Source organism: Loxodonta africana, chromosome 9, assembly GCF_030014295.1.
Source record: "Loxodonta africana isolate mLoxAfr1 chromosome 9, mLoxAfr1.hap2, whole genome shotgun sequence".
NCBI lineage: Eukaryota > Metazoa > Chordata > Mammalia > Proboscidea > Elephantidae > Loxodonta > Loxodonta africana.
In genome coordinates, this window is record NC_087350.1 from 78,583,576 (window position 1) to 78,604,767 (window position 21,192).

Consider the following 21,192-nt stretch of genomic DNA (forward strand, 5'->3'; position numbering starts at 1 on the left):
CAGACTGGCTGATGTCTACTAATGCTGGTCCTCAGCATAAAACCCTTTCAGACATAAAGCAATCTGCTGGCCCCTAGGGAGGACCAGCCATCCCTTGTTGACTGAGAAGGAAGAGAGGGTATCTGGGGGTGGGGCTTCTGCTTCTGAGAGGCCTGGGAGGAGCGCAGGCCAAGCTTAGCTCTGGAGGAGCGGCCCATCCATGTGAGCCTTGCCTGGCCCTGAAGCACCTTTCCAGAGTCTGTGGCTCCACCGAGCTGAAAGGCAGGAGGCGGGATGCGTGGGTCTGAACAGGGCTCCCTGGCAGTTTGCCCCCGCTCAGCCCAAGGCCAGCCTGACAATCATCTTTTCCACAGAGCAGAAACTGGGGCATGGCCCTGGGCCAGGGTGTAGAAGTTAAGGTTCCAGAGCAATTGGGTGGCCTATAGCAAAAGCCCCAGTACTGCTTATGCCCTTTGACCCAGGGAGTGATCCAAGAGAAGGGGAAGGCTGTGTACAGGAAGGCAGGTAAATCACTGACTCAGAGAGACTGGTACTTCCTCACAGCACAGTACACCCCAAACTCACACTTGGGAGGCCAGAGGCCTGGGCTCAAACCCAGCTCTGCCTCTCAGACTGCCAGTAACCCTGGGCAAGTCCCTTTTCCAGTCTGGGCTTCCCCAAGTCAAGGCTCAGTGAGGGAGTGCTGTGATCTGTTAGCGAAGGCTGCCAGGGGTACAGGATTGGAGAGTCTGGCTTTGGGCTTACCTCCCCTGGTCTCTGAGAGCACTTTAAGCTCTGCAGTTTTATAACAAATTTTTCACCAGTCCTTGAAGGTCCCATCTTTTCAGAAAGTCTGTAGTTTTGTTTTTAAATGTCATTTTTTATTGCAAAATTTAAACTTTTTTTTTTAGAAAGTTTAGGAGATTAAAAAAAAAAGAAGATGATGAAAAAACCTCTCATTTACTCACCATGTATAGATAACTGGAGTAACATTTTGGTGCATTTCCTTCCAGTCTTTTTTTCTCAGTACTGATATGCAGACATATGTGTCTGTACACACTCACACACACGTACGTATACGTACAGTAATGGCTACTGTGTAGTGAGCGCTTACTACAGGACGTCACTGTTAGGCTTTTTATGCACAGCATCTCATTTAGCCTTCATGACAACTCTGGAAAGAAGAGATTTTTTTCATAGTTCATATTTTACGGATAAAAAAATAGACTTGCAAAATTTGAGCAGAGGCATGACATGCTCAGATTCTAAGTCTTGAAAGCTCGTGGTGAGGACAGCGTGCAGGGTGGCCTGGAGGCTGGGCGAGAGGGCAGTGGCTAGAGCAGTGGTCCCATGGCTAGTGCTGGCAGGTGGGGTGGCAGGGAGCGTGCACCTCTCTTCCCAGTCTGGGGCCTGTTTGTTTTCAGCAGAATAATCCGAAGGAAATGGAACTTTTGCCCACATCCTCATACAGGACTAACAAAGAGCACATGCCCAAATGCTTTCTTTTCCTTTCCTTTCTGTCTTGAATGTGTCTGCGTGTTCATAAGTCTTTTTCTGAACCACTCGAGAGTCAGTTTCATATACTGTGGCCTTTTACCCCAATAATTCAGTGTTTCCTAAAAAATAGGAATATTTTTCTATGTAACCACAGTAGGTTATCAACGTCAGCAAATTTAACATTGATACAATATTCCTGTCTAATCTACCCTTTGTGTCCCGAGCTGTCAAATAGTGTCCTTTATAGCATTCTCCTTTCCTGTACAGGATCCAGTGTGGGTTCAGCCTAGGTCATGTACCGGTAATACCCTATTCCCGAGAGCTGAGAGCTGAGCTGGGCAGAGAGCATTTCTGGAAGGGGAGCCCAGGACCACCTCTCTGTTTGCAGAGCTATTAAATTGCATACATGAGACCCCATGAACCAGAGGCTCGGTTGTCTGCCTTTCCTGCTTTGCCAGAGGTGGCCGGGAAACCCTGTTTCTATTCTCATTGCAGCTGCCCACCTCCCAGCCTTCAAAGCAAGGGCAGAGACCACCCCTGCATCTTTGCTCCGTCATGACTGGGCACGGTCTCAGGGACGTCACACAGAAGTGCAGTGGTCTCTGCAGAGTCAGGGAGGTGAGGAAGAAGAGGAGGCAGGGTGCTCCCTGAGCCCCCACTCTGTGCCTGAAAATTCCCTTTAAAAGAATCCTACACGATTGATTCTGTGCAGTCAAGGACTGTGTCTTGCGTTCGCCTCACCCACAGCACCTGGCATAGGGCCTGTCCTGCAGGTATCTTGTAAATATTTGCTGGATGCGTGATGTTGGCCAGTTCCCTCCTTAGCTGTCTCTTTTGCTTAGACATAAAAAATGGCCAGTGAAACCTTCCAGTGGGTGGGCTCCAGACCCCAAGGCCTGGTGGTAGATGTCGGGTGATGCCTACATTGGCAGATAGAAGGCCTGGGTCTTGGTCCCTGTTCTGCCAAGGCCATGTGGTATGGTCCGGACAGATCACTTCTAGCCTCAGTTTTGGGTTCTGTAAAGTGAGGGGGTTGAACACTCACAGCTCCAAGGTTCTGTGACCAACTGAAGTGTCACTGCCCTGAGACCCCAGAAAATCCAAGTCTGTCAGTGGAGTTGGAAATCTCAGCTTCAGGGCCGCATGGCATGGGCTTAGAGATCTGTGTGGCCCTCCCTGCACCTATACAGGAATTCTCAGCAGGGAAGGAGAAAAGGGAGGGAAATGCCCTTTTTTCTAATTGAGATATAATTTGCATCCCATAAAATCACCATTTTGAAGTGTACGATTCAGTGGTTTTTAGTGTATTTACAAAATTGCGTGATCATCACCACTATCTAATTCCAGAACATCTTCATGACCCCGAAAAGGAAACCCCACACCCGTTAAGCAGTCACTACTCATTGCCCCTCCCCCGGCTCCTGGCAACGACTGCTCCGCATTCACCTAATCTGGACATTTCATATAAGTGGAACCCCTACAATATGTGGCCTTTTGTGTGACTTCTTTCACTTAGCATAATGTCTTCAAGTTTCATCTAAGTTATAACCAAAAAAAGACCAAACCCGTTACCATCCAGTCAATTCCAACTCATAGTGACCCTACAGGACACAGTAGAACCACCCCATAGGGTTTCCAAGGAGTGGTTGGTGGATTCAAACTGCCGACCTTTTGGTTAGCGGCCGAACACTTAACCACTGAGCCACCAGGACTCCTATCTATTTTATAGCATGGTACTGCATTCCTTTCCCGCCCCCCAGTGGCTGATTTTCAGAAGTAGATCAGCAGGCCCTTCTTCCTAGTCTGTCTTAGTTTGGGAGCGCCACTGCAACCTGTTCAGCATCACCGCAACACACAAGCCCCCACTTGGCAGATGAATGGTGACTTTACTTGAGTTGCGTTGGCTGGGGATCAAACCCAGGTCTCCTACAAGGCTGGCGAGAAGTCTGCCACTGAACCACCACTGCCTTCTCGCCATTCCTTTTTATGGGTGAATAATATTCCATTGTATGGATATACCGCATTAAGAGATCCATATATGTGCCCATTCCAAAGAAAAGTGATCCCACAGAATGCAGAATTAGCAAACAATATCATTAATATCACATGCATGTAGAGTTTTGCTGAAGATCTTTCAAAAGTGGTTGCAGTAGTACATCCACAGAGAGCTACCGGAAATTCAAGCCAGATTCAGAAGAGGACGTGGAACGAGGGATGTCATTGCTGATGTCAGATGGATCCTGGCTGAAAGCAGAGACTACCAGAGAGATGTTACCTGTGTTTTATTGACTATGCAAAGACATTTGACTGTGTGGATCGTAACAAATTACAGATAACATTGCAAAGAATGGAAATTTTAGAACACTTAATTGTGCTTGTGAGGAACCTGTACAGAGACCACGAGGCAGTCATTCGAACAGAACAAGGGAATACTGCATGGTTTTAAGTCAAGAAAGGTGTGTGTCAGGGTTTTATCTTTTCACCATACTTATTCAATCTGTATGCTGAGCAAATAATGCAAGAAGCTGCACTATATGAAGAAGAATGCCCCACCAGGATTGGAGGAAGGCTCATTAACAATCTGCATTATGCAGATGACACAACCTTGCTTTCTGTATTCTTTCCATCTTCTTTTGATGCTTCCTGTGTTGTTTAGTATTTTCCCCATAGAATCCTTCACTATTGCAACTCGAGGCTTCAGTTCCTTCAGCTCGAGAAACACCAACCATGTTCTTCCCTTTTGATTTTCTACCTGTAGGCCTTTGCACGTGTCATTTAATACTTTACTTTGTCTTCTCGAGCTGCCCTTTGAAATCTTCTATTCAGTTCTTTTACTTCATCATTTCTTCCTTTTGCTTTAGCTGCTCGATGTTCGAGAGCAAGTTTCAGAATCTCCTCTGATATCCATCTTGGTCTTCTCTTTCTTTCCTCTCTTTTCAATGACTTCTTGCTTTATGTATGATGTCCTTGATGTCATTCCAAAACTCGTCTGGTCTTTGGTCGTTAGTGTTCAAGGCATCAAATCTATTCTTGAGATGGTCTCTAAATTCAGGAGGGATAGACTCAAGGTCATATTTTGGCTATTATTGCCTCCATCTTACTGAGGAGGACACTGAGGCTCAGAGAAATGGAGTAACTCACCCAGGATCACACAGAGAATCTGTGGTAGGGCCTGGAGTCACACCTAGTTTTGTCCCTTACGTTTTCCTGTCCACTCAGTGGTTGCTGGCTGACTGACTGACTGACTGCAGAAGCTGAAGTGGAATTAGCCTCCTCCCCTCCCCAACCCTCTTGGGTACTGTTTTGCAGACAGGAAAGTTGGACCCTCACTTCCCCAAGGTCTGCGGACATAGAGGAAACGTCTTAGACATCAAGTGGAACCCTTTTGATGATTTCGAGATTGCCTCCTGTTCTGAAGATACCACGGTGAGTGCCAGCTTTGAGCAGTTCCTGAAGTTGTTCTCGTAACTGAAAAGAGTGGGAGAGGGGCCCAGGGAAGGTTGAATGGTGTCTGTGCTCAGCTCTTTTGCTCTCCAACTCCTTCATCACCAACGTGAGATCACTGTAGGGGAGGGAAGAAAGCAGATTGAAGAGGAAAATTCTGAACTCTATGGGATTTGGGGGTACCTCAGTTTCTCCACCTATAAAATAGCTCCCATTTATCTTATCAAAGTCCAGTGAGATTCATATTCCAACGGGAAAGCCCACCCTTTGGGGAAACTGTGAAATGCTGTGACCAGAAAATATTAGGCCCCCTTAATCTCACAGACAATGGGAAAGTGAGCTTCAAAAGGATGGAAGTGGACCCTTGTATGAGTATGGACACCTAAATCATTCCCAAAGCTGCAGTTCCACCAACATTTTTGAGTTCCTGTTCTGTACCAAGGGTATAGCCCCTGTCCCCACGATACCCAGTGTTATTTGTTTATAATTTATTCCGTGCCTACTTCTAAAACACAGTAGGTGTGGCTTAAAAGACACGGATATGATCAGATGATTAAAATAAGGAAAAAAGTCATAGTTACCATTTTTTGTGATCATGCTATGTTCCTTACTCATTATACATACCATGTCACTCGATCTTCCCAGCCACCCCATAAGGTAGGATAATTTTGTGGTGGAGAAGCCAACGATCAGAGAGGTACAGCTATTTACCCATGATCACACAGTTTCTGGGAGGCAGAGCCAGGCTTTAGACTGAGGCCCATCCAACTGCATAGCCCATTCTCTTTCCACTGAGCTGTGCCACCTCTCAAAATTGCAAGAGCCACAAATGGAGGAAGGTGAGGAAATAATACCAGAAACTGGCTAAGGAAGGTTGCAGCAGCTGAGCTCCAGGTTTAACTCTGAACTGCCTGGCAGCCAAGGCAAAAAGGGAAATAAACTATATTACAGAGCCGTCACTAGCTAATCAGAGGAAGCAGACCAGTTCATCAGAAGAGGAGGCAGAAAAGTCTTAGGAAAGTTGTGTGGGTTTCCATACAGAGGATGCTGAGAAACATAAAGGACAGTGCCTGCGGAACGGCCAGGCCCTCTGAGAACTGGCTTTGTCTCCAGTGAGTGCAGGGCTTCTAACAGGGCATCCAGTACCTGACACTGTCCCCACTGCAGTAATACCTGGGCTTTCAAGCTCGCTTTGAAGGCTCCCTTAAGACTATTAAATCCCTATCTGGCCCCATGGTCTGCTGCTGTCCAGTACCAGAAGCCCCAGGGGCAGGGGGAGTGGACATGATTATGGGGAGTGGCAGTGCCTTTTCTGCCCCCAGCAGCACCGCAGAGTGAATTTAGGCCCTTGTGAAAGAAGTATTCAGCTGTCTCCTCCCTGGGACCTGTGGGGGAAGGATGGCTCTCCAACTCTGGGGAGTGGACAGTCTTAGCTGCCGCAGTGCTGGGAATGGTGTCTACACCTCCGAAACAGACCCGCCAAGAGTCTGCCCACCAGTCCAGGTCTAGTTCTGTGCAGCCACTGCCCTCCCCAGACCCATCTGTCGACCCTGGCACTTCTTTTTCAGGGCTGGCTTCCTTTTTTTAAATCCAGGACAACCAGAAAATAAATATTTGCTGAATTGAAACAAAGTCTACTTGAAAAACCTGTGTATTTCTAAGGGGTGTGTGCAATCATTTAGGAGCCTGAGAACCCTACAGGACAGTTAGGAACATCAGGTCAGCACCATCCTGGGCTCCATTTTTCTCTGCAGCACCCCCCAGTACCTCCATTTGTATGCTTCCATGACAGGGAGCTTACTTTCTGTCATGGCAGCCCCTCTTCCATTCTCGGACACTAGATGTTCCTTCTTTAGGCTGAGCTGAGGTCCACCTGCTGGGGCTTTCTAACCAGCCCTTCTCCCAGGGCCTCACTGTGTACTACAGGCCTATGGCCCCATCCAGCTTCGTCTTCTAGCCTTTCGTCTTTCCTTTTCCAGGCAATACAATCCAAGGGCTCCTCCAAAGCACAGAATTTGCCTCTGCTCAGTCCTGATCCAGAGTCTGCACTGGCTCCCTAGTGCCTGAGGATGTAGAACAAACATGTCACCCTGATACTCGAGGCTCCACTCTGGGCCTTTGGACAAGGAGTGGGCAGACCATTGTACTTTGGGGGATATCCTAGGCTGGGAGGCAGATTTGCTCTGACATCTAGCCTGAGACACAGACCTGTGGCCCACCCAAGGTCAGTAGGATGGCAGGGATTACCAGGGTACAGATTTGGAAACTTTGGCTTATCTTGGCTTAATGCCTGTCCCTGCTCAAGCCGAGGGACCTTGGCAAAGCCCCTGGCCCTCTGAGGGCCCCAAGCTTCCCCACCACAGAGTGAGAGGTGGATACACAGAGAGCTTCCCTGGCCCTTCTGCTGAATGCTGGGTTCTGAGGCTTGGGGTGGCAGGACTCTGAGGTGGCCCTGGCTAACCCTCCCCCTGGGCCCTGTCTCCTTACCAGATTAAGATCTGGGACATCCCAAAGCAGCTGCTGTCAAGGAACCTCACAACCTTCAGGAAGGAGCTGGTGGGCCACTCCCGCAGAGTGGGCCTGGTGGAGTGGCACCCCACAGCCGCCAACATCCTCTTCAGCTCTGGCTATGACTACAAGGTGGGTCTGCCTGGAAGGGATAGGTTAGGCCCTGCCCAGGGAAGTCCCCCTGTTCCCAAGCGCTGTGGATTCTCTCCCAACTAGGTCTCTGACTTGCAGTATAAGCTAGGCAAGTCCCTTGACTTCTCTGGTCCTCAGTTTCCCAAGCTGTACAAAAATGGGGTTGAGACCATAGCCAAGGCTTTTAAACTTTTCCCTTCACAACTCTATGGGGGTTACAGAGGCACCTCAGGGGCCTCTATGATGGATAAAACAGGGGAGGGAGGAGGGGCTGGGGGCTCTGGGCTTTTCACCTCCTTCTGATCAGAAGCACTCTCTTCTCTGTTTATGTAGGTTGTGTCTGCAGGGTTACTGCATATGGTTGTGCAGGTTATTCTGTGCACAACTCCAGGGGCACTATTTACATCCTAGGCTATGGGAATGGATTGCCCTGGAGCTGTGCAGTGCACAGCCTGTGCAACTAAACATGGCAGCCATGTTTATCTGCATGAGGTAGAAGCTGCTGCTAAAAACAGTTTGAAACCCCCTGGATTAGCTGGTTCCCTGGGGTACTCCCAGCGTGGATGTTTTTTTGCTCAAAGGCAGATGGTGTTTTCTTTTCACTGCCAGACAGCCTGACTCCCAGCTTCCCCTGCTACTGCGTGGCAGCTTCAGCCACAGATCCATCCCATCCAAGGCCTCTTGGCCAGGCTACCATCTGCAGCTTCCCTCCTGGGGGTACTGTGTTTCGCCGAAGCCTGGCCTGCATGTGACTGTGAGGGGTGGGGCTAGGGGTGGTGGTGCTGCTGTGCCCAGCTGGCTTTCTGCCATGCAGGTGATGGTCTGGAAACTGGACACAAAGGAGTCTGTAATCAAGAGCCCCGTGAGGACAATTGACTGTCACCAGGACGTGATCCTCTCCATGTCCTTCAACATCAACGGCAGCCTACTGGCCACCACCTGTAAAGACCGCAAGATTCGGATCATCGACCCCCGAGGGGGAACCGTTCTCAAAGTCAGTGCTGGTTTAGCATCTGGCATGGGGTGAGAGGATAGAGGTCAGAGGAACCAGGAGCAGAGTGGGGATAGGGGGGTCTTCTGAGAACAACCTTCACATATGTTATGCCCTTCTGAACTCCCAGCATCCCTGGGAGGTAGGATATCCCCATTTTTCAGATGAGGAAACCTAGGCCAAAGAGAGGTTAAGTGACTTGCTCATATTGAGAGCTGGAATTTGAACCTGATCTAACTCCAACACTTATGGGTTCACCTCAGCTTTGTCACTGGCCATGGGGTTAGGAGAGCTAAGGGCTGCACTGTTTCTCTATGGTGTGACCTTAGGCAAGTGCTTTCTGCTCTCTGAGCCTGTTTTCTCCTCTGCAAGAACAGCGGAGTCGTAGCCCTTTCAGAGGATTAAATGAAGTAACACAGGTGACACTGCCCACCCACCCCGTGCACGGCACAGGGTAGATTCTTAACATTCTTCCAGAAAGAGCTTGGAGCTGAGCAGAACTTTGTCTCTCCTACAGCTCAGATGAGTCAGAATCGACTTGACAGCAACGGGATAGGTTAGTTAGGTTACAGCTTAGGAAAATAACCCTCAAAAAAAAGAAAAAAATAGAAGGGAAAGACTCCCTGTTCAGGGAAGGCTTCCTAGAGGTGGTGCCCCTGCAAGTTTCTCCAGGTGGAGATGGGGTGAGAAAGGCAGGCATTCCCAGTGGAGCAGCAGCTTAACGTCTACCAGCTGCCACCAGGGTCTCTCTACTACCATCGGCACCTGTCCTTCCAGGAAGCCAACTACAAGGGGCACCGGGCCAGCAAGGTGCTGTTTCTGGGGAACATGAAGAAGCTGCTATCCACAGGCACATCTCGATGGAACAACCGGCAGATGGCCCTGTGGGACCAGGTGAGTCTCGCACCTAGTCCCACCCCCACCCCTCACCTCTCAGCTGAGTGCTCACTCTATTCATTTGTTCATTCATTCATTTCTCAAATACCTACTTAACATAGTCTGCCAGGTGGTGGGGATCCAGGCATGAATAGTGGGGAGATGCTGACAGTCCATTGGGTGAGCCCAGACCTGTGTGTGTCTTATAGTTCCGGGAAAGAACTGGTCAGGACTCATGAGAGGCTCTGGTGTGGGGGAGGGCAAGTGGCGGAACCTGGGACCAGGACTAGAGGGCAAGGTGGGGGAGGGAGAGGGCCTCTGGGCAGAGGGAACAGCTAGAGCAAAGACAGAGAATGAAATAGTGAGGGGTATGGGCTTGTCATTTAGGGCAGCTGTGGGAGAGGAGGTGGGTCACGGGGGTGGGATGAAGTCTAGGCCAAGCAGTATTGATACGAAGGAGCACTTGACAGACATTTCAGAGACTGGGCAAATCGCTTCCCCTTTCTGGGTCTCCTTCTTAATTTGCTGAAATAAATAAAATACGTGGAGGGAAGATTAGAGTAGGATTAGTGTCTGAAAAGTGGTTTGTTAATGGCGAAATTGAAGATGGTAGTAGCGTTTTAGTGTCTTTAAAAATATCATCTCCATCAAAGAGCAGCCCACAGATTGGACCTCAAGAAGCTGGGGCACCCTTGCCATGCTCCACATACACACAAGCTCAGTCTCTCACCCACGCAAACTCACTCTCTCTCTCTCTCTCTCTCACACACACACACACACACACACACACACACACAAACTCAGTCTGTCTAACACACACACGCTCTACCCCCCACCCCGCCATGGCAGGAGTTCTTGTCTCACAGAGTACATTGTTCCCCCCTGTCCAGGCTGAGGGCCCTGTGAGTGACCGCTGGCCTTCCTGATCTCCCCTTTCCTCACAGGACAACCTCTCTGTGCCTCTCACAGAGGAAGACCTGGATGGCTCTTCGGGAGTGCTGTTTCCCTTCTATGATGTGGACACCAACATGCTCTACGTGGTGGGAAAGGTCAGCCCGGCATGGGTGGGGCATGGGTGGGGAGGTGCGCCCCCCGCCTCCCCCCAGCCTGGCCCCACTGGTGCCAGACAGCAGCCTGGGGCCTGTGAGGGTTGGAGCAGGAGCCAGGCCACTTCCTCTCTGGGGCCTGTGGGGGTGGAGCAGGGGCCAGACCACTCCCTATGGGGGCCTGTCAGGGTGCCCAGAGGCATGAGGAAGGCAGGCAGAGTCCCCACTGAGTGGAAACAGTTCTTCCATCCTACTCACAGAACTCTTCATGGAAAGTAGGGTCAGATCCTAACAGACACTTGTTTAAATGATTGTGTTGAAATGTGGGTATGCCATGCACACACTGTTCTGCATTCAGTATTTTGGGGGCCCTGAAGACGGACCAGAGTGCAGAAACCATGGCAGGGCCTTCTCTGCCCCTGCAGTGACAGCCCCTTCCTTTTAATGCCCCTGGTAGGGAGGGAAGAGAGCCTGTGAGCCCCGCTTGCTCCACACCTACCCTGGGGCACACACTTGCTGTCCCCACTTCCCCAGTGGTGAGCCCAGCCACTCTCCCATCAGGCCTTTGGCTGGTCATCCTGGACTAGTCTCTCCCCAACTCTGGGTCCAGATGAGGAGGGACCAGTCAGTCTTTCTCTTTGAATTTTGGGCAGAATAGGTCTTCACTGGGTAGGACTCTCCCATATACGGGAAACCCTGGTGGCGTAGTGGTTAAGTGCTACGGCTGCTAACCAAAGGGTCGGCAGTTTGAATCTGCCAGGCACTCCTTGGAAACTCTATGGGGCAGTCCTACTCTGTCCTACAGGGTCTCTACGAGTCGGAATTGACTCGAAGGCACTGGGTTTGGTTTGGGTCCCATATATGACATCCCTGACCACTGCCCACCAATGCCAGGAGCAGCCCAGTTGTTATGAGAATCAGAGCACCTCCTACGGGTAAGACCTATGACTGGTGTCTGAGGACCAGCCAGTTCTGACCTTCCTATGTGGCTCTCTATGGGAGTGGGATTGGGGCCTGTCTTCCCAAAGCTTCAGCTTTAGAGAACAGAGTTGGGCTTTGGGTCATGGCTGGGGGGTGGAATGTTGAAATGAAAACCCCACTCCCACCTTAGTTTTGGGACCCTGAGCTCCTGGTGTTTCCCTTGTGTGAGATGGGTTTGCCAGCCACTCACTCTGAGAGCCAGGTTTTTGCTGTGTGGTGTGGGCAGCCAGGTGGGGAGCTGATGGGGTTCTGAATCTGACCTTCCTCCTCAGGGAGACGGGAACATCCGCTACTATGAGGTGAGCTCAGACAAGCCTCACTTGAACTACCTGACTGAATACCGATCCTATCACCCACAAAAGGGGATTGGTGAGTGTAAGGCCCTGAGGCCTCTTGGGGTCAGCGCTTCAGTGTCAGGCCTAGGGAGACAGGAGTGAGTCAGGCATGGGCCCTCCCTGGAGGGGCTCACATTCTGTAGGGGAGATGGCATCCCAACACTCTGACTGTAATTATAATTGGGGTGTGCAGGAGGTTGTCTGAGAGCACAAATAAGGAAGTCAGGGAGGGCTTCCCAGAGGAAGCAGCGTTTGAGGAGCTGAAGGAGGAAGTACAGTAGAGCATCAGGAGAAGACGAAGGTGCTCCAGGCACAGGGAAGAGCAGTTACAACAAAAGCAGGGAGATGTGAGAGGCTGACCTGAGAGAGCTTCTAGGGAGCAGCACCTTCCATCTCCACGTTTTAAAATGCATTTGGCTCAGAGGAGCTGTGGGGCTGGAGATGGGGGACCCTATGCAGAGCAAAAGGAGCCCTGGTGGTACAAACAGTTAAGTGCTTAGCTGCCAACCGAGAGGTTGATGGTTTGAGCTAACCCAGCGGCTCTGCGGGAAAAAAACCTGGCGATCTGCTTCTGAAAAGTCTACCTGTTGCCATCGAGGTGATTCCAACTCATAGCAACCCTGTAGGACAGAGTAGAACTACCCCATAGGGTTTCCAAGGAGCAGGTGCTGGATTCCAACTGCCAACCTTTTGGTTAGCAGCTGTAGCACTTAACTGCTACACCACCAGGGTTTCCAGTGACCCTGTAAGAAAAACAAGGCTGTAATCTTCATGAAAGCAGATTGCCACATCTCATGGAGTGGCTGTTAGATTCAAACTGCGGATCCTACGAAGCAGTTCTCTTCTGTCACGTGGGGTCGCTATGCGTCAGAATTGACTCCATGGCATTCATCCACAACATGCAGAACAAACCTAGAAAAGTGTAGCTAGAATAATTTAAACCCTTGAAGGTGGGGACAGCGTTTCCCCAGCACAGAACCCAGCCCAGCATAGGCATTTGTTCACTATTTGTTGAGCTGAGAAAGGAGGGTGGTTGCTGTTGATGTTCAGCTGTGGAGCCTGTTTTTTCGACTCACCCTGGGTCCCTCTGGCCCCTAGCCCAGCCTGTAACCTCTTATCGCCCTGGCCATCTGCCCGCAGGTGTCATGCCAAAGAGAGGTCTCGACGTGTCCTCCTGTGAGATCTTCCGCTTCTACAAGCTGATCACAACCAAAAGCCTCATCGAGCCTGTATCCATGATCGTGCCCCGGCGGGTAGGGTGGTGGGGCCATGCGGGAGGGAGGCAGGGCCGGGGTGTCAGGGGCCCGCCACAGGGAGGCTGGTGGCCACTCCTCAAGGGGAAGGACTTTCTCATGGTCAGTGTAGTGTCACCAGGAGCCAGGAGTCCTGGGTCTCACCCACATCTACTCTTGAGTTGCTGGACTCTGGGCAGTCCCTTTGCTCTCTGGGCCTTGATTTCCCCACCTCAGCAGGGGTGAGGAGAGACTGGACTCCCAGCTCTCAAGGGCTGTCCCACCTGGGCAGCCCCTCCTACCACCGTCATCTGTCTGTCCTGACTTCTCCTACAGTCGGAATCCTACCAAGAGGACATCTACCCCCCAACAGCAGGAGCCCAGCCCTCTATGACGGCCCAGGAGTGGCTCAGTGGGGTGAACAGAGGTGAGAAAGGAAGAGAAAAGCCTCAGGTGAATGTGGTAGGAAAATGGAGTGCCCAATGGCCCCAGGTAGCTGAGAGGGGTTTGGCCTGTATTTTTATTCTTCTGTGTCCTCGGAAGACAGTCAGTCCCCAGTGGCTGGGATGGTCACATATGAGTTTGGGAAAGCGTGGGGATACCTCTGGAGAGGCTTGTCCCGTGTGGCTCAGAAAACTCCCTCAACTCAAGGGACATTTCCCTGTGGAAATTTCTTTAAACTCTGGGTTGTACAGGGTGACTGGATAGTCTCAGCCAGACTCCCCTTGCCCATCCCCCACCTCTTCCTGCTCCAGCCCCATTATTCTTGACCTGGGAGGTCCTCTAGGCAGCCGCCGCCCAGGCCCTTCTGCCACTCTGCCTGCCCCGACCCACTTCCCCCTCCCTGACCAGACTAGGGGGAAGAGGGCAGTGTGTGCTGACTGTCCCCGCCCCCCAGCAGCTGCCTTTGTGATTGGAACTTCCTCTCTCCTCGCCCCTCCCCCGCCCCATTTCCTTCAACACCCAGTGGCTGAGAGGGGCCTTCCAAGCTACTGGAAGGAAGAGCTTCTGACTGGAGGGCAGGAGGCCGGTGCGAATCCATCCCAGTTTTGTGTAATTCTTAAAGAGGTCTCCTCTCTGGGCCTCCGTGTCCCCATCTGAGTCCGAGATACCTGCCTTTCCTGCGTCTGGGGGGTGTTGGGAGAGTAACGGACTTGGTAGATGGGAGAGTGCAATGTGCGTAGGACTGACTTAAGGAGCTCGCAGTATTTGGGGGCAGGCCCCTGTGCATGCCCCGTGTTGTTCAAATAGTTGCGGTGTGGTTATTTGTGCTGACTGCCCTGGTCTGTGTGTTTGGGCTTGTCTGCGTGTGGCCGTATCTCCCGCCACCGGTCATGTGTATCTGTGTGTCTCTGTATGGCTCTGTGTGTCGGTCCCCCCTCACTCCCCAGCTGTCTGCTCGTGGGTACTCAGTCCTCACAGTGCCCTTGCTTCCCTCCCAGGGCCACACCTGGTGTCCCTCAGACCTGGCTCTGAGCTGCTGAGCCCCCAGCCACACCCTCCAGAGAGGCCCCTCTCCAACTTCTCGGCCGCAGCCTCACTCCGGGCTCCAGACTGGATGGACAATCTGGCTCCAGAGGGTGGCCAGAGGCCTTCCTCCCTGCTGGAGGAGAAGCCACCACACCGGGCAACAGAACACAGGCTGGAGGAGAAGAAAGCCTGGCTCACAAACGGCTTTGATGTTTTCGAATGTCCCCCACCAAAGACAGAGAATGAGGTGTGAACAAAAGGGGGTGGGCTGAGACCCAAAGGGCCTGCACAGGGCCAGCTGGGAGCTGCTGGGGGTGGGTATCAGCGCTGCCCTCCCTCAAAGGAGGAACACAAGAGGGAGGGAAAAAGAGAGAGAAAATGAGGGTGAGAAAAATAACCAGCTGTGTGGCCTGGCCTAGTCACTTAACTCACTTTAATTCATTCAGCAAGCAGGTGCCAAGATGGCAGGTTTATTCCTCACCTGTCAGATGAAGAGAGAGTACCTGGGTAGTGTAAATAGCTAATGTGCTCAGCTGCTAATTGGAAGTTTGAGTCTACCTAGAGACACCTTGGAAAGGAGGCCTGGCCATCCACTTCTGAAAAATCAGCCATTGAAAACCCTATGGAGCACAGTTCTCCTCTGACACACATTGGGTTGCCATGAGTCAAGATCGACTCAACGGCTACTGGTAAAATGAAGAGAGTTTGACCAGATGGGTATTAACGCCTTTTCTGGTTTGGACATTCTAGGATTTTCTCTGCTTTCTTAGTCGACATTTATTAAGTGCCTACTGTGTACCAGGTCCTATGTTAGGCACTTTGGATATATTATCTGATTTAATTCTCTCAGCAGTCCTGGGAGTCAGTGTCTTAGTTATCTAATGCTGTTATAACAGAAATACCACAAGTGCGTGGCTTTAACAAACAGAAATTTATGCTTTCAGAGTTTAGGAGGGTAAAAATCTGAATTCAGGGACTGAGTGGGGGAAGGCTTTCTCTTCTTGGGGAAGGTCCTTGTTCCTTGGTTCCTTCGTGATCTTCATGTGGTGTGGCATCTGTCTTCCCCCATCTCTGCTTGCTTCTCTATGACTAACCTGCTCTTCTTATATCTCAAAGGTGACTGGCATAAAACACGCCCGGCATTGATAGGGCCTCTTAACATAACAAAAAAAACCCGTTCCCAAATGAGATTATAACCACAGGTCTAAGGGTTAGAATTTACAACACATATTTTGGGGGGACACAATTCAATCCATAACAGTTGATATATACAGTAAAACCTGTGTAAGCAGAAACCTATATAAGGTGGAAACCTGTCAGAGAAGGAAAACTCAAATATTTTCCACTAATAAGAGAGCAACAGGAAAATGGTAAGACTGCATCCTGTCAGAGGTAGAAAACTTACAAGACCCGGAAAAACAAGACAGTCCCACTGAGTTCCCGCTCTCACAGGTTTCACTGTAGTAGCTAAAAACACAAGGGCTGGCATCTCACGGAAGGATTCTGATCCCTGGCTTTGCTGGGTACTAACGTAGGCCCTCACACCCTGGGGCTGAATGTCCTGTAAGCTTCAGTCAATGTTTCTTCACTGGTAAATGGGGTCCGAACGCTGCCACCCCGCTGGGGTGTTGTGAACATCCCAGGGGAAGATGATGGTCCTTAGCAGAACACTCAACACCTAGTAGGCATTCCATACAATGGCAGCAATACAAGTTAGTTTTCTGGCCCCCAGTTCCCAGAGAGGAAATGGAAGCTCAGAGAGGGCAAGTAAGTTACCCAAGGCCACACAACTTAGTGGTGGTGGAAACTCCAGTTTCCAGATTCAGAACGAAGTAGATTTTCCTCTATCCCAAGGGGGATCTGAGGAGGCATTTAAGTCTTTTTGAATTTCATTTATTGGGTGAGGAAAACAAGGTTATTATAAAAGGTATGTGTAATGACTGCCCTCAGGCTGCAGCCACATTAATTTAACCACCTTCATCTTTCTGAGCCAAAAAAGGGTCATATTTTAGCTTTTCTGCTGATGACCCCAGGTGACCTTGCCTTCTGTTCTTTCCTTTCCCAGCTGCTGCAGATGTTCTACCGGCAACAGGAAGAGATCCGCAGGCTCCGGGAGCTGCTGACCCAGCGCGAGGTGCAGGCCAAACAGTTGGAACTGGAGATCAAAAACTTGCAGACGGGCTCAGGGAGGTTCTGAGCAGGGGCCTCTGCCCTCCTCGCCCTCAGGGACACCACTTGGCTCCATGGGGAGGTCCAGAACCAAGCCACAAGTCCCCCAAGAACAACCACTATTTCTATATTTTTTACCAGAAAACGAAACTCTCAGTCGCTGAAAGAGATTCCAGTGGGACCTGGTGCCGTTTTTCTATTTGCCTTCTTGCAACAAGTTTCCGAATGGACTGTTTGTTAGATGCTACCTTGCCTTCTGTTTAAGTCCGATTTTAAGGGTCCACGATGAGCTATAACTTCTGAAGGGGAAAGAGCACTGTAGAAAGTAAGAGCTGGGAGGTGAACTCCCTTGTGATTTTTAAACTGTAATCCACAGAGTGAGGGGGGAGGCTGAGCAGGAGGGCCATGCTCCCCTATACTCCTCCAACCAGACAGCTCCCCTTTTATTTGTTCTATTTATCGGGCTTCTATGGAAGACATAATAGTGCTACTAAAAAAAATAAAAAATTGGAAGTTGAAAGTCAGTGATCGGGCCCTACTCTCCCATTTTACAGGCAGAGAAACTGAGCTCCTGAGAAGGGCAAGTAACTCAAAGTCACCAGAATGTTTATGGTAGGGCTGAGCTGAGATCTTGGTCTGTTTCTGATCTGAGGTACATCTCACCCTAACTGGGCGGGAACCCTTTGGTTCAGGCCTCAGCTGCACCCCAACTTGCTCAGTGACTTCTGGCAAGTCCATCCACTTCTGGTCTCAATTTCCCCATCTGATCAGGGGGAACCTTTGAATGACCTGCCTGAGACAAGAAACTTTGGCCTTGGCCGGAGGAAATGAAAATGTGGGGTGATGATCTAGAAACTCACAAGACACTGGCAAAGGGGCAAAGTTTAGGGAAATGAGTCAAGATTGAGCTTGATTCTAGAACACAGACAAGAGGGTCAAAACTATCCTCTCTTCAACCAGAATCAGCCAGCTGTGGGTGGATAGTTATCCTTTATGTGGGGATGCAGACATCAAAGAGGTACCCATGACCACTGACTGCGGCCACAAAAGCCCTTGGGGTCGGTCACAAAGCCTGCCTCCTCCCCTGCCCAGAGGCAGATTCCAGCCCAAGCTAACAGAAAAGTCCACCCCTCCCCCACGTAAGGTGCCCCTGTACTGGAAGTATGCAAGCACAGCCCTGTGGCCACCGCCCAGGAGGCCTCTAGAGAGGATTGGCTGTACTAGGTGAGAAGGCAGGACTAGATGGCCCTCAAAGTCCCCTTCTGGCCAAGGAGTTTTTGTGCCCGCCTGTGCGAATCTGTGTTCTGAGCCCTGTTCTAAGGTTCTCCCTTTCTAAGGGCCCAGAAAGAGACTGGGGGTGACTGGAAGTTCAACACGCTTCTCCTTCCAGAGGAGAGGCAGACGATGAGTCTTCGCCATTGTGCAGGGGGATTCTGGAGCAAAGGTAGGGGCTGCAAGAGGCCACCTAACCTAGTGGGTTTCAACCCAGGCTGTACTTTAGACCAGAAGCCCTGGTGGCTCAGTTGTTAAGTGCTTAGCTGCTAACCCAAAGGTCAGCGGGTCGAACTCATCAGCTGCTCTATGGGAAAAAGATGTGGCAGTCTGTTCTGTAAAGATTACAACCTTGGAAATTCTGTGAGTCAGCCTCATCGCCAGGACAAGGGGTTTGGTTTTTTGTTTGGTTTGTACATTAGAATCACCTTGAGGGCATTCAGAAAATACAAAGGCTCAGGCCCTACCCCAGAGCAATTAAATCTGAACCTCAGGAGCAAGCATGGACCTCTGTACATGTTTATAAGCTCCCCGGGTGATTCTGCAATGCAGTGAGGATGGAGACCCACTGGACTAGTCCATCTGTACCCCTTTGCAGTGAAGATGAGGACAATAAGCCCCAAATAGGAGCTGGGACTTCAAGGTCTTCGGAGAGCTGGGACTCAAACCCATATCCTCTAAGTCCTGGCTGGAAGTTCCTAAAATGTCAAAAAGTGTGGCCCCCAGCCCTGCCCCAGGTCTCTCCAGGACCCCAGTGCAGCATGATGGGGGCTCTGTGTTCCTGTGTGCCCCTCCCTAACCATGGCCGATTCCCCCTGTCTGTCTGCATCTACCAGACGCCCATGTTCCTCTTCCTTTTCTTGTCTTCCGTTCACTCGGTCACTGGGGCTCGCTCCAGTCTGAGGCCCCAGCCAAGCTTGCCTTATTGTGCTCTGGAGAAAAAGGCCAAATTCCAGGCATGTCAGGGAAGCAGAGCTCCACTGGAGGAGGTTACCTCTCCCACCTCATTTGTGGCTAGCAGTTTACAGTTTACAAAGCCCTCCCACCTCCGCTCACTGATGCATCCTACCCTCATGCAGGTCAGGCAGGTGTTGCTCTCCTTATCCTCACGTCCAGAGGGTAGGAAGACCTAGCCTCAGAGCAGTGAGGAAAAATCATAGCCAGGGTCACTGGCTGCAGAGTGGTGGAGGTGGGGGCTGAGTCCAGAGAGCTTCTCAGCATGCCTCCTCTGCACCATCCCTTCTCAAGCCCCCCACTCCTAGGGGTCCCAGATCTCATGCTTAAAAACAGTACGCAGGAGTCTTTAAATGAACTTGTTTTCTTTTTTTACATCTAGAATAAATTATTTAAATTATTTCTCAGCAAGGGAGAGGGATAGGTAATTTTTATCACATATTTTTTTAAGCCTTTTTTTTTTTTTTTTAATTAAGTTTTTGTGTATATTCTTGATCTGCTGAAGCGGAACTTGCCCAGAGCCAGTAGGGCCCAGCCAGTCAGCAGAGGGTTCACTCAGCCCCTCTACTTGCTACCCTGGGCGCCACCTGAGTGTAAACTCAGGAACTTCCTGAGAATGAGGGCAGAATTTGAAAATGAGCTTTGTGGTAGTGGTGGCTACGCATCCACCTTAGCTCTAAAATAATTGTTCTTTCTGGAACAGGGTCTGAGATTATATCATAGGGCAAAACAGGGAGTCAGAAGTCGATTTATGCTTTTAATATGAAACCGTGCCTGAAACAGTTTGAATGATTGCTTTATCATTGTTTCTGAAGTTACTTTTACCTTTGTAAAAAGAAATAATAACAAAAGTGAAAATAAATGTTGTGGAATTGTGCAATGGAAAGACTGTAATAAATAAAATCTGGCTAGACATTTTATCACACGGAGTTTTCTTTTTCTTGAATTGTTCCATCAATATTAATTAAGCACCTACTGTTTGAGCCAGATGCCACACAGGGAAATAAGACATACATGGTCCCTACCCTCACCGGCTTTTCAGTCATGCAAACAGGGTGGTGGTGGGGGGATGGGGAAGGGCCAGGAGAGGGGAAGTTACAGGCTGCTCTGGGAGAAGCAGGGAAGCTTCTTGGAGGAGGTGACATTTAGGTTGAGGCCTGAAGGATGAATAAGAGTAAGCAGGGCAAAAGGTATCTTTGTTGTTTTTGGTTAGGTGACTCATAGCGACCCCATGTGACAGAGTGTTTTCTAGGCCCCATAGTGTTTTCTAGGCTATAATCTTTATGGGAAGGAGCCCATTAATCTTTAAGGGAGCTGAATGCCAGGTCTTTCTCCCACAGAGCAGCTGGGTAGGTTCAAGCCTTCAACGTTCAGTTAGCAGTCTAGCCTTAACCATTGTATCAGGGCTCTTCAGACCATGTTTAAACCCATTGCTGTTGACTCAATTCCGACTCATAGCGACACTATGAGACAGAGTAGAACTGCCTCATAGGGTTTCCAAGGCTATAATTTTTACTGAAGCAGACTGCCACATCTTTCTCCTGCAGAATGGCTGTTGGGTTTGAACCACCAACCTTTGGGTTAGCAGCTGAGCACTGAGCCAAAGCAAATGTTAGAGCATAGAGAGAAGGAAAAGCCGAGGGCCTTATAAGTGGAAGCTGAGATTTTAGCCTGGGAGCAACTGGATTACCAGAGAGGTTTTTTTTTTAATAATTTTTATTGTGCTTTAAGTGAAAGTTTACAAATCAAGTCAGTCTGTCACATATACGCTTATATACACCTTACTCCATACTACCACTTACTCTCCCACTAATGAGTCAGCCCGCTCCCTCCTTCCAGTCTCTCCTTTCGTGACGATTTTGCCAGTTTCTAACCCTCTCTAACCTCCTATCTCCCCTCCAGACAGGAGATGCCAACACAGTCTCAAGTGTCCAGCTGATACAAGTAGCTCACTCTTTGTCAGCATCTCTCTCCAACACATTGTCCAGTCCCTTCCATGTCTGATGAGTGGTCTTCGGGAATGGTTCCTGTCCTGGGCCAACAGAAGGTTTGGGGACCATGACCGCAGGGATTCCTCTAGTCTCAGACCATTAAGTCTGGTCTTTTTATGAGAATTTGGGGTCTGCATCCCACTATTCTCCTGCTCCCTCAGGGGTTCTCCATTGTGCTCCCTGTCAGGGCAGTCATTGGTTGTGGCCTGTCACCATCTAGTTCTTCTGGTCTCAGGATGAAGTAAGTCTCTGGTTCATGTGGCCCTTTCTGTCTCTTGGGCTCATAGTTATCGTGTGACCTTGGTGTTCTTCATT

The 21,192-nt window shown here is 50.1% G+C and overlaps 1 protein-coding gene across 3 annotated transcripts in view; it reads left to right on the forward strand.

Moving 5' to 3' along the window:
- CORO2A (coronin 2A) overlaps window positions 1-19,811 on the forward strand; it is a 75,161-nt gene extending 55,350 nt beyond the window's left edge. For all 3 annotated transcript variants that reach the window (XM_003407574.4, XM_064291687.1, XM_064291686.1), the window contains exons 3-12: window positions 4,786-4,902; window positions 7,411-7,560; window positions 8,375-8,554; window positions 9,329-9,445; window positions 10,372-10,476; window positions 11,727-11,823; window positions 12,930-13,042; window positions 13,358-13,448; window positions 14,464-14,738; window positions 16,557-19,811. In XM_003407574.4, coding sequence (XP_003407622.1) covers window positions 4,786-4,902; window positions 7,411-7,560; window positions 8,375-8,554; window positions 9,329-9,445; window positions 10,372-10,476; window positions 11,727-11,823; window positions 12,930-13,042; window positions 13,358-13,448; window positions 14,464-14,738; window positions 16,557-16,688 — 1,377 coding nt within the window. In that variant the 3' untranslated portion in view covers window positions 16,689-19,811. The remainder of the gene's footprint in view (window positions 1-4,785; window positions 4,903-7,410; window positions 7,561-8,374; window positions 8,555-9,328; window positions 9,446-10,371; window positions 10,477-11,726; window positions 11,824-12,929; window positions 13,043-13,357; window positions 13,449-14,463; window positions 14,739-16,556) is intronic.
- The last annotated feature ends 1,381 nt before the right edge of the window (window positions 19,812-21,192 follow it).